Below are 12,673 nucleotides of genomic sequence, written 5' to 3'. Positions count from 1 at the left end.
GCCTGGCCTGTCCCTGCCTGTGCAGTGCTGGGGCTACAAGTGTGCACCGACACACCTGCTTTGTTTTTGAAAGATTTATGTTATTTTCTCTTTTTTCCAGAGCTGAGGCCCGAACCCAGGGCCGTGTACTTGCTAGGAAGTGCTCTACTACTGAGCTAAATCCCCAAGCTCGAAAGATTTATTGTTATTTTTATTTGTGTCTCTCTGTGTGTACCACGTGTGTGTGAGTGCCTGCAGAGGCTGGAGGAGGGTGTCAGATCTTCTGGAGCTGGAATAACAAGTGGTGGCTAGCTGCCTGATGTGAGTACTAGGAACCAAACTCTGCAAGAATTGCTGAGCCATCCCTCCTGCCCATTTGTTTTGTCTCGTGGGTTCTGGGGATCGGACTTAGGCCCTTTATGCTAGCACTTTGCTGACTGAGCCATTGCCAGCCCTTTCAATGGTGTTTAAAGGTAGGGCCTCAATCTACAGCCCAGGCTGTCTTGAACTCATTATGTAGCCCCAGCAGGCCTTGAACTCATGGCAATCCTCCTGCCTCCACCTCTTGAGTGCTAGGATGGTAGGTGTGCAACACCATACCCAGTCAGTCCACAGCCTCAATGTGTTTTATTGTTGTTGTTTTTTAATATGTATTTTTAATTTTGTGTGACATACCCATGGAGGCCAGAAGAGGGCGTCAGATCCTCTGGAGCTAGAGGTAGAGGTGGTTGTGAGGCACCCAGCATGGGTGATGGAAACTGAACTTGGGTCCTTGTCAAGAGCAGCATGCACATCTTTCCAGCCTCAGACTCAGTGTTCCTGCCCTAGCATCCAGCAAAATGCCAAGTGCAGAAATGGCCCCAGATGAGTGCTGACCGGGAAAGTCCCAGGAGACATGAGTTGTAACCCTTGTGTGAACTGCTTGAGTCCCAATTCAGCCAAAGCAACTGGAAACTAACAAAAACAAGCAAATAGATCTGGACATAGGTTGGGGATTTATGTCCAGATTTAGACATACGAATCTAAATATGTACTACACAAGAGAATCTGGAAGAATTGTGGATTTTGTCACTGTGACATGGTGGATATGTGTCCTTAAAAATTCCTAGCTGTTTGGATGGGACTATGGGGATGGCTCAGTCAGTAACGTGCTCACCTTGTGTTAGGTTTGCTTTTAATTGTCTACTTGACACAATCTGGAATCGTCTCGGAAGAGTCGGATCAGGGTGTTCTGTGGGCATGTCTGTGGAACTGACGGTGTTATTAGAAGTGAGTGCACACCCACTGTGGGCAGCATTGCTCTCTGGGCACAGTGTCATCCTCTGGGCATGGGACCCCAGATTGTATGGACAAGGGGGGAGACAGCAAGGAGAGCACCAGCATGCATGTGTGCACGGGATCACTGCCCTCTGCTCTTGCCACTACATGTGACCTGACTAGCAGCCTCAAGTTCCTGATGCCTTGACTTCCCTGGTGTCATAGACCTGGGACTGTGAGCCAAATAATCTTTTTCTCCCTTAATTTTTTTGGGGGGTCAGGTGTTTTGTTACTGTAACATGAAAAAAAAAAGTAAGATACCATGCAAGCATAAATACTTAAGTGTGGTCCCCAGAACTCATGTCAGTATATGCCTGTGATCCCAGTGCTGGGGTGGTGGACACAGAAGTACACTGGGCTCGCTCGTCAGACAATCCAACTGAATCAGTGAGCTCCAGGCCAGTGAAAGAGCCTGTCTAAAAAAAAAGTGGGCTGTGATTAAAGATGTTAACCTCTAACCTACACACACACACACACACACACACACTCCCACACACACACATTCTCACACACACACCAATATGGAGACACAGCTGAAATCAGAATTGATAAAAATGATATTGTGTCTACAATTTGTGGTCTGTATAATGTCCACACAAATGTAGTGGTGTGCCTGTGTGAAACACAATCAGGAAAATATTGCTCACATTGCAGCTAAGTATTGCTGGGACAGTGAGTTCACTAAACTATTGTCTTGATTTTGCCATAGGGTGAAACTCTCCATATTAAAACTCTGTATTTCTATTCTGATAACTTAGAAGGAAATTGACATGCCCTGGAAATGTGTGGCCACTTGGAAGACATGGCATGGCAACCCAGAGACATCTGTAAAGAATGAGAATACTTTCTCAGGAAAGGTGATGTTAAATATATACCGGATTTTTCTAAACTGTGACAGCATTTCTAATCCCCATAACTATGCAGTTGATTACTAAAAAAGTGTATTTATTCAGTGGTAGAACACTTTCATAGCTTGTCCATCTACACACACACACACACAATCAGGCATGGTGGCCAGGGTCTGTCATCCCAGTTATTCAAAAGGCTGCACAAGAACATCAAAAATTCAAGGCTAGCCTGAGCTACAAATAGTGACCCTGCCTCAAATAACAAAAGGCTGGACATGTGGATCAGCGAGCGGTACAGCCTTGCCAAGTACCCTGCAGTGTCTCAGTTACTGTTCTTATTGTTGTGAAAAGACACATGACCAAGGCAGCATTTAACTGGGGCTTGCTTACAGTTTCAGAAGCTTAGTTCATTATCATCATGGCTAGGAGCATGGTGGCATGCAGACAGTCATGGTGCTGGAGAAGTAGCTGGGAAGTATATCATGATCCACAAGCTGAGAGAGACTGGGACTGACATGGACTTTTGAAACCTCAAAGCCTACCCCAGTGCACTCTTCCTCCAACAAGGCCACATCTCCTAATCCTTCTAATCCTTTCAAATGGTTCCACTCCCTGTTGATTAAGCTTTCAAATATATGAGCCTAAGGGGCCATTCCTATTCAAACCACCTCCCTGGCCCCATAGGCTTGTAGCTATAACATAATGCAGAAATATATTCAGTCCAACTTTAAAAGTCCCCATAATCTACCACAATCTGAACACTGTTTAAAAGTCCAACATTCAAAGTCTCTTCTGAGACTCATGGCAATCTCTTAAACTGTAACCTCTGTAAAATCAAAATCAAAAAGCAGATTACATACTTCTAACATACATAATATAGAATATACATTATTGTTCCAAAAGGGAGGAAAAGGAGCATAGTAGGGAAATACTGGACCAAAGCAGGACCAAAACCAGTAGGGCAAACTCCAAATTCAAATTCAAATGTCAAAGACTGGACATGAAGCTCGCACTCTTCAGAGCTCCAACTCCTTCTAGGAGATGGTGGCACATGCCTTTAAACCCAGCACTTGGGAGACAGAGGCAGGTGGATCTCTGAGTTCAAGACCAGCTTGGTCTAGAGAGCTATTTCTAGGACAGCCAAGGCTACAAAAAGAAACCCTGTCTCAAAAAATAAATAAAATAAAAAATAGATCTCCAACTCCTTCCAGCTTTATTGACTACAACACACTTCCTTCTCTTGGGCTGGTTCCACTCCCTGTGAGCAGATTTCCCCATAACTCTAGCATCTCACACATCTTGGGGTCTAGAACACAATCCAGGCTTCACCTCCACAGCTTCATGCAATGGCCTCTTTGATCCTCCATGCAGGGACACCCCTACACACACCAGACCTCAGTGGTTTTCCTTAGCTGCAGAGGAAGATTTCACAATCCCTCTCTTGTATTCTTGACTCTAAAGCCAAAACCACATGGCCAAACCTGCAAAGTTCTGCTGCTTCTTGGGGTTGGAACTTGGCTTCCTTGTTCAAGTACATTTACATTGGATTTCTGTTATTGATGTTTTCCTTCACTGCTTAAGATTTCCTTTAATTCTGTTTCACAAAGTAGATGTGGTCTTGCTCTGAGATCACCACTCCCTTTATTCCACTTAGCATCAGGTTTTCTTTAACCTTTTTATCTCTTTGGGCATTGGACTTAGCTCCATTATACTTCCTTGTTGTGATGTTTTGAAAGAAAATGCTCCCCAAAGGGAGTGGCACTATTAGGAGGTGTGGCCTTGTTAGAGTATCTGTGGTCTTGCTGGAGGAAGTGTGTCACATGGAGGCAGGCTTTGAGGTCTCCTATATGCTCAAGATAACACCCAGTGTCTTAGACCACTTCCTGTTGCCTGCAAGATATAGGATTCTCAGCTACCTCTCCAGCACCATGTATGACTGCACACCACCAGATCCCATCATGATGATAATGGCTTGAACCTCTGAACTGTAAGCCACCCCAATTAAGTGTTTTATTTATAAGAATTACCATGGTCATGGTGTCTCTTTACACCAATAGAAACCCTAAGGCAATTTTTCTTCTCTAACTGTACATTTTGTATTTCTCTTTGTCCAGCTCATTCCTTTTCATTGTACATCTTCAGAAAAGTGACCCAGGTAGTGGTGGCACATGCTTTAATCAGGAGAGGCAGGCAGATCTCTGAGTTTGAGGCCAGTCTGGTTTACAGAATGAGTTCCAGGACAGCCAGGGCCACACAGAGAAGCCCTGTCTTGAAAAACCAAGAGAGAGAGAGAGAGAGAGAGAGAGAGAGAGAGAGAGAGAGAGAGAGAAAGTAATTACTAATAACCACACGACAACAGTCAATACTAGGCTATCTTGACATCTCCTCTGCCTCTGCCACTGCCATTATTAATCCAAAAGCTCTTCAATTTAGTCTCAGGCAGGTATTTCGAACAAGGGCAAAAAAAAAAAAAAAAAAAAAAGACCACATTCTTTTCTAAAATATCACAAGAATGGTGTCCTATTGCTGTGAAGAGACACTATGACCACAGCAACTCTTATAAAGGAAAGCATTTAACTGGGGCTGCCTTACAGTTCAGAGGTTAAGTCCATTGTCATCATGGCAGGGAACAGGGAAGTTTGCAGGCAGACATGGTGCTGGAGAAGAGCAGATAGTTCTACATATGGATCTGTAGGCAGCAGGAGGAGAAAAAGCCTCTGGGCCTGGCTTGGGTTTCTGAAACCTCAAAGCCCACCCCTAGTGGCACACTTCCTCCAACAAGGCTACATCTCCTAATCCTTCTAAGTAGTGCCACTCCTTGATGACTAAGCATTCAAATATATGAATCAATGGGGGCAATTCTTATTTAACCACCACAAATGATCTCTAGGCCATTTAGTTCCCTCTGAAACTTCTTGAGCAGGGCCCCCACAGTTCAAATCACCCTCAACATTGTCTTCCATGTGTAACATACTTTCTTTGGCCACCAACCAGCTCCTAAATCATGACATGGAGACTTCTTATTAGTTATGAATGCTTGGCCTTATCTTATGCTTGTCCTACTAGCTCTTATAATTTATTTTAACCTCTTTATTTCCACCCATGTTTTGCTTCAGGGCTTTTTACCTTTATTTCATTCTGTATGTCTTACTTTTCCTGCTTTGTCTATGTCTGCTGGCTGGTGGCTGCCTGACTAGCTGGCCCCCGGCATCTCCCTCTCTTTCTCCATGTTCTCTCTTCTCATTCTCCTCTGAGCCTAGATTCCTCTTCCTTTCTTCTCTCTGCCCCTCAGCCCCACCTATCCTTCTACTACCTGGCTATTGGCCATTCATCTCTTTATTAGACCAATCAGATACCTTAGGCAGGCAAGGTGAAACAACAACACATCTTTACACCATTAAACAAATGTAGCATAAACAAATGTAATACACATTTACATAGTTACAGTAATATTCTGCAACATTTTCTTCTTTTTGTTAAAGGTTTAACATAGTCACACTATATACAATAAGAACAATTATCAAGTAAGAATTACATTTATAATATCCAGTCCTTTGCATTTGACAAATTCAGAGAAATCACTCTATTATCTGTACCTAATTTACCTTCTATCATAATTAAGGAAAATTGTAACTATCTAGTCTTCAACTCCATCAAAGAACCCAGAAGGATATAATAGTACCTTAGTTAAACAGGAAGTGCAGAGCAAGCAACTCCCAAAACTATAGAAATGACAGAGACATCTGGCTGCCTGGACAGTCACCCAAGGTTCCTCTGCAATATTGGGGCATCCATCTTCATCCTACAGGCCTAGAAGACCTGGCAGACTTTTCTATGAAGCAAAAATTTTGAAGGACTGTGCTGCCTTGTTTTGGCAAAGTTTGCCAGTTGCTCTTCTTTGTCTAGTTTGGATGGTCAGCAGTTGGGGAAAGGGCAGTTTCTTGTCCAAATGGCTAGCTCTGTCACAATGAAAGCAGGCTCAATATGGAGGTTCTTTGATGCACATATCCTTTTTTGAAGTAGATTGGTGCTGCCAGGAGCAGATGTGTCTCACTGTCATGAAAAGCCCTGTGTTAACAAAACATTTTAAATGCCATATCCTGTAGGTTTTTGAAGTGTTTGAAGACTATCTATCTAAAATACAGCTCTGTATGATCTTGAAAACATACCTAACCTAACTACAAGTTTGATCATTATAGGTAACTAACTACTAACCTGCACTTCTTAATTATCCTAAATAGTTTATTAAAACAGTTTTCAAGGACTAGAACTTTACCTTATGTTTTCAAATGAACTGCATAGGTACAATGCCTTAAACAAAAGTAGAAACTTATATATGTTATAATAAAAAATAACCTTAAATTTGCATCAATATACAAATCCATACCAATGTAAAATATTTGAGAATAACAGTTTCTCTTGGAGCTAGAGAGATGGCTCAGAGGTTAAGAGCACTGGCTGCTCTTCCAGAGGTCCTGAGTTCAATTCCCAGCACCCACATGGTGGCTCACAACTATCTATAATGAGATCCAGTTCCCTCTTTTGGCATGCAGGCAGAACACATAATACATAAATGTATCTTTAAAAAATATAAGGTAGATTCAATAATCTACCCTTTTATCCAATAATTCCTATATCCCCCCATTTCTTTTCAGAAAAAGATCCTTGAATCTAGCCTCTTTTGCTTAGTTTCTTCCCTTACCATAACCAATAACAATTTGCAACGAACCCCCGCTACATGATGACAAACACCCAAAACCCACTGAATGACCAAAACCACCCATCCCACCTCTTGCGAATGTGGGTGTCATGTTTTTAAATGTATTTCCTGTTGTTTGAGGACCCTGGGAAAATGGAGACAGTGGTTAAGTAAGTTCTGGGGAACCAGCTGTGACATTTGCTGTCCTGGCTCAGAACTGTCCCATGCAGAGGGGTCAGTATATACATCCCCTATCTCGTAGTTTTTCTTGGTTTAATTCTTTATATCTGTAACCAAGATTTTCAGGACGTCTTTACTGTGTATCTCTAGCCTCTTCTGACCACCTGAGCCAAACCTTAGACTGCTAGGCAGTGGTGGCTGACTCCACGCAGCTCAAGCCCGTGAGAACTGAGCTTTATGGCCACGAAGCCTGGCTGACAGCCTTCACTGGGAGCTGCATTCAACTGCCCCAGCTCTGGGATGTTGGTGCCTGCACAGTGGCAGGTGTTCTTACTTAGCTTGCTGTTTCTACTTAGCATACTGTACAGCAGAGCCTCTTAAGGGAACAGTGGCCAGGCTGTTTGCTTTTGTTTGTCTGTTTCAGCTTCTCAGGCCCTATGTAGAAATTTGAGCCCCATGTTGGAATGCTAATTGTAACATACTTTCTTTTGGCCACCAACCAGCTCCCAAATCATAACACAGAGACTTCTTATTAGTTATGAATGCTTGGCCTTATCTTATAACTTATTTTAACCTGTTTCTCTTCATCTATGTTTTGCCTTGATTTTTTTTTTTTTTTTTACCTTTTTTCATTCTGAAAGACCTACTTTCCTGCTTCCTCCATGTTGGCTGGTTCCAGACATCTCCCTCTTTCTCTCTCCCTTCTCTCTCCAGCCTAGATTCCTACTCCTACTTATTTTCTCTGCCCACTAGCCCTGCCTATCCCTCTACTGTCTAGCTATTAGCCCTTCGATTTTTTATTAGACCAATCAGGCAGGCAAGATAAAATAGCAACACATCTTTACACCGTTAAACAAATGCAGCATAAACAAATGTACCACCCCTTGATATAGTTAAAGTAATATTCCACAATGTACATGCTCCTGCTAGAATGGCCCATTGAGCCTCACTTAAAGCACTCAGCTGCCTTTCTAATCCAAACTCTAAGAGTCCACATTGCTCCATCCGGCAGCCTGGTCAGGCTTGTCATGGAAACATCCCGCTCCCTGGCATCTACTCACTGTTCTATTGCTTCAAAAAGATACCATGACCAAGGCGACTTTAATCAGGGTCTTGCTCAAAAGTTCAGAGGCTTAGTCCATTACCATCATGTCGGGGAGCATGGCAGCACACATGGCACCGGAGCAGTAGCTGAGAGCTACATCCTGATTCATAGGCAGAGAGAGGGCGGGGGCTGGCAAGGGCTTTTGAAACCTCAAATCCCAACTCCAGAAACACAGGTTCGCCAGCAAGGCTACACCTACTAATACCTTCAAACAGCTCCACTCCTTGGTGACTGAGCATCAAATCTATGAACCTATGGTGGCCATTCTTATTCAAACCACCACATCTAGTAAGGATTTGGGGACACCTGCCCAGGATCCCCCAGTGTGGGAATGAGATCATGGCTTAGTTTTGGAACTCCTGCCTAGTGCTCACAAATCCTTAGGTTTGATTCCAAACACTGAAAAAAAAAAGTATTTACTAATTTGTTAGATGCAAGAATTTTACTCCTTAACAGTGGTGATATTTTGTTTGTGCTCTAACAAAGTTTGCCTGGAGATTAGAGTGCAGAGCTAGTCATTAGAGGCCAGGCAGTGGTGGCACACACCTTTAATCCCAGCACATGAGATCTCATGCCTTTAATCCCAGCACTTGGGAGGGACAGGCCTTTAATCCCAGCACTTGGGAGGGACAGGCCTTTAATCCCAGCACTTGGGAGAAAGGGACAGGAAGTGATATGGCTGGGTGGGGAGAGGAAGTGATAAGGTGGGGTGGAGACAGGAGCTCTTTTGGTCTGAGGATTTGGGAGAGGTAAGAAGTCTCTCTAGAGGCTGGCTCCTTTACTTCTCTGGTCTTTCAGCATTTACTCCAATATCTGACTCTTATTTTTATTAAGAGCAATTAGAATTTGTGCTATATCTGATGCCCAACATGGGGCACGAATTCATGAAAAAGTCGCTTGCCTGTGACTTTGCAGCCACCAGCATAGGCTGGAGCTATGCTCAGACTGAGTCTCTACCCTGCCAACTAGGTTTTCCTTTTTTTCCTCAAGCCTCTGAGCGAGTTGGGAATTTCTGTTGCAGCCTCTCTGCAGCAAACTCTAAAAATCACGGGAGTTACCTGCTTTCTCACATTCTCCCGGGCAGACGGCTGGCTCTTTGGCTTCTTTTCTCCCAATGGGTTGTGGGCTTTCCCCGGACCCCCTCCTCAGCCTGCTGCCACACTAGGTAGCTGCCTTGAAACCCGCTCAGGATTCTACTGTTCTACGCAGAAGCAGTCAGCCTCACATCTTTATCATCATTGTCTGCAGATTTGGTGAGGCAATTGGGAATTCTTAAAGGGAGGAATTAGTTAAAAGAGAGAGGTTTTTTCCACATAAAAAATGGGAAATACTATTATAATGGAGGGGGTTAGGTCTCTGTATGATAATATGCTGAACAGTTTGAAGATGGAGCAACTAAATGAGAGGATAATTAATTTGGATGGGATTTATATAATATCAATTATAAGTATTATTTGTTTGATCATTTTTGTTATATCACTAAAAAAGAAGGTTAATATGAGTGCCAAGATAAAAGTTTTAGAGAAACTTATTAAAACAGATCATAGAGATAGTCAAACCCAGAGGAATTTAAAGGAGAACAACCTCAGCATTGCATTATAAGGTTACAGAGGAACAGCCTAAGGTTTTCAAACAGCCAACCTTAATATATCCAGTAACCTTACAGGAACTGCCAAATGATAGATGTCCCGAGGCCATGTAAGAGCTGAATGGACTCCTGGGAAAATGTTAGGTTTGAGGCGATTCAAGGAAGTAATATTCTCATATGGCATGCATTCACCTTTTGTGAAACAAATGGTTAACTTGTAATAGACTTACCCCTCAAGACTGGAGAGACTTGGCTACAGCAATCTTGGAGCCTGGTCCTCAGTTACAGTGGAGGACCTTGTGGAAAGATGAGGCTAAGACCATGAACAACAAAGTGTGACTAGAGGCATGGAAAACTCCCAAGACCAACTTTATGGAGAGGGAGATTATGCTAATATAGAAAGGCAATCTCAGATTGGGGATTTAGCTCAGTGGTAGAGCACTTGCCTAGCAAGTGCAAGGCCCTGGGTTTGATCCTCAGCTAAAAAAAAAAAAAAAAAAAAGAAAGGCAATCTCTATATGATGACTGCTGCCTGGCAGCCTTGAATGCTTGGGACAGAATTGAAAAAGTAGGAGAGAAACCTGAGTCATTTGCTAACATTATACAGGTCCCAAAACAAACTTTCACTGTTTTCTTACAAAGATTGACTTCAACAGTAAATAGAATGATACCAAATTCAGAAGCTAGACAAATAATTGAATCTTTGGCTTTTGAAAATGCTAATGCGGGCTGGAGAGATGGCTCAGAGGTTAAGAGCACTGACCGTTCTTCCAGAGGTCCTGAGTTCAATTCCCAGAAACCACATGGTGGCTCACAACCATCTGTAGTGAGATCTGGCGCCCTCTTTTGGCCTGCAAACATATATGCAGACAGAACATTGTACACATAATAAAAATTTTTTAAAAAAGAAAATGCTAATGCACAATGCCAAAGAGTAATTAGGCCGTTAAAGGCAAGATCTACCCACTTAGAGGGATGGATCCAAGATATAGTCAATATTGAATCTTATAACCACAATGATGCTTAGATAAGAGAGGTGATTTCCTGAGATATGAAGAAAAATTGAAATGTCAAGTGTTTCAACTGTGGTAACAAGGTCACCTAAAAAGGGATTGTAAACAAGGCATTCCTAGAAACAATTTTTTTTTTCCTAAGAATAATCCCATCAGAACGCCCTTCCCTTTTGGATTATGCAGAAGGTGTGGCAAAGGCAGATGTTGGACTAATGAATATAGATCAACAAGGGACAGTCAAGGTAACCCTTTCCCATTGGAAAATGCCATGTCAAATTTGGTTCAATTGTTTCCTGTCATTATGGAGGGAACTCCTTCCCAGAGCAATTAAAGAACCTAATGCCCATTGTAAGGAACCAGACTGCTCTGGATGACAGAACAGCTATAGAAGAAAGAACAAAAATTTCAGAAGAAATCATAAAGCAAATATTATAAAGATTAGACTTGAACAAGAGAGACCTCTTGATTAGAAGAGCTCATCAAACAGTGTGACCACTCAATCTAAACTAACTTGTACAACTAACAAATGCTTCTCATTTGATCAGACATAACTTTCCAAAAGGGAATCTCCCCCAAAATTAGGGTTGGGGCAGGTTTTGTTTTTTGTCTTTTCAGGAAAATGAAGGCAATCAGCTAAGGAATCTGAAGACCACTGGACAAATGAGACATACAAAGAAAAAGGACAAATCGTCCAGAAAAAAAAATGTCCCAAGAAGAGTAAGTTGGCCTATTGCTATATCATATCTCCAACAGGATAAAATTTCATAATTTTTTCCAAATGTTTGTTTCTGCCATTCTCTACAGACACATAATTCAAATGGTCTTTTTGTAGCCCCAGTCCAATTAAAACTTAAAGCTGGCTTTGGAGTTGGAGTGTGGCTCTCTCCTTCTCTAAAATCAAGCATGCTTGTTAAAAGGAAAATCCAAATCTCTGTCTTATGTCAGAAGAGCCACCTGATATGGGACAGAAGAAAAAAATTGGAGACTATTTTACTGCTACTGATTTCATAATCCTTTGGTTTTATTTTGACTCTTTAAAGCTTTGTTTGTTTGTTTTTTGTTTTTTGTTTGTTGAGAGAAGGTTTCTGTGTGTAGCTTTTGGAGCCTGTTCTGGAGCTCACTCTGTAGCCCAGGCTGGCCTTAAACTCACAGAGATCCACCCGCCTCTGCCTCCCAAGTGTCATGATTTTAACAGTCATATAGAGTGCTAACTAATTCTACAAAAAGGCTTCATCTATCTTCCTGTATATGACTTCAGGTTTGAGTCTCTATAAGGAAACTAGGAATTAAGTTTTTGTACTCTGGATGTACATAGCAAATATTTATACTTTAACCTCTTTGAGATCTGCTGCATATGACATTTAAAATGTTTAAGTTTGCTGCAATGAACCATGACCATGCTTAACAGCGACCTTTGAAGTCTCCAAAAGGATGATGGGGCCCCACAATGATGATTCCATCAGGGCTATGATAACACCACTAAGCTGACAAACACCATCTAAAAATTGGCTACAAATTGCTCATGACAATTTCAGGGTGGCTAGCTGAGAAGATCTAGCCTCATAGACCACTCTAGCCAGGATTTGAGACAAGCCTGCACTTTCCCATTTTGCAGAGACTGGACAACAAGTGACACAGCTACCTCTCCCAGGACTGGACAATTGACCTAAATTTTTCTTTACAGGATCCCCTGAAGATGCTGTCACCCCTAAACAGCAGGAAGTAAATTTAAGAACAGGATGCTCACATTCCCAAGAGGTGGGGTGGGTGGTTTTTGGTCACTCAATGGGTTATGAATATTTGTCATTGTTTAGGGTGGTTGGTTACAAGTTGTTATTGGTAATGGTTTAAAAAAAAACTGAAGAAAAGAGATTAGATTCAGGGTTCTAAGAAAAAAGGAAGATATAGAAATATAGACTAAGCCGGGTGGTGGTGGCGCACGCC

The 12,673-nt window shown here is 42.3% G+C and overlaps 1 protein-coding gene across 1 annotated transcript in view; it reads left to right on the top strand.

Annotated features, from left to right (window-relative positions):
- Shank1 (SH3 and multiple ankyrin repeat domains 1) overlaps positions 1-12,423 on the top strand; it is a 59,529-nt gene extending 47,106 nt beyond the window's left edge. Inside the window, exon 25 of the mRNA XM_036199435.1 lies at positions 12,414-12,423. Coding sequence (XP_036055328.1) covers positions 12,414-12,423 — 10 coding nt within the window. The remainder of the gene's footprint in view (positions 1-12,413) is intronic.
- Positions 12,424-12,673: the final 250 nt, after the last annotated feature.

The sequence above is a fragment of the Onychomys torridus genome, chromosome 1, assembly GCF_903995425.1.
Source record: "Onychomys torridus chromosome 1, mOncTor1.1, whole genome shotgun sequence".
Lineage (NCBI taxonomy): Eukaryota > Metazoa > Chordata > Mammalia > Rodentia > Cricetidae > Onychomys > Onychomys torridus.
Note: the sequence above shows the minus strand (reverse complement) of the source record. Positions and strands in the feature narration are given on the sequence as shown.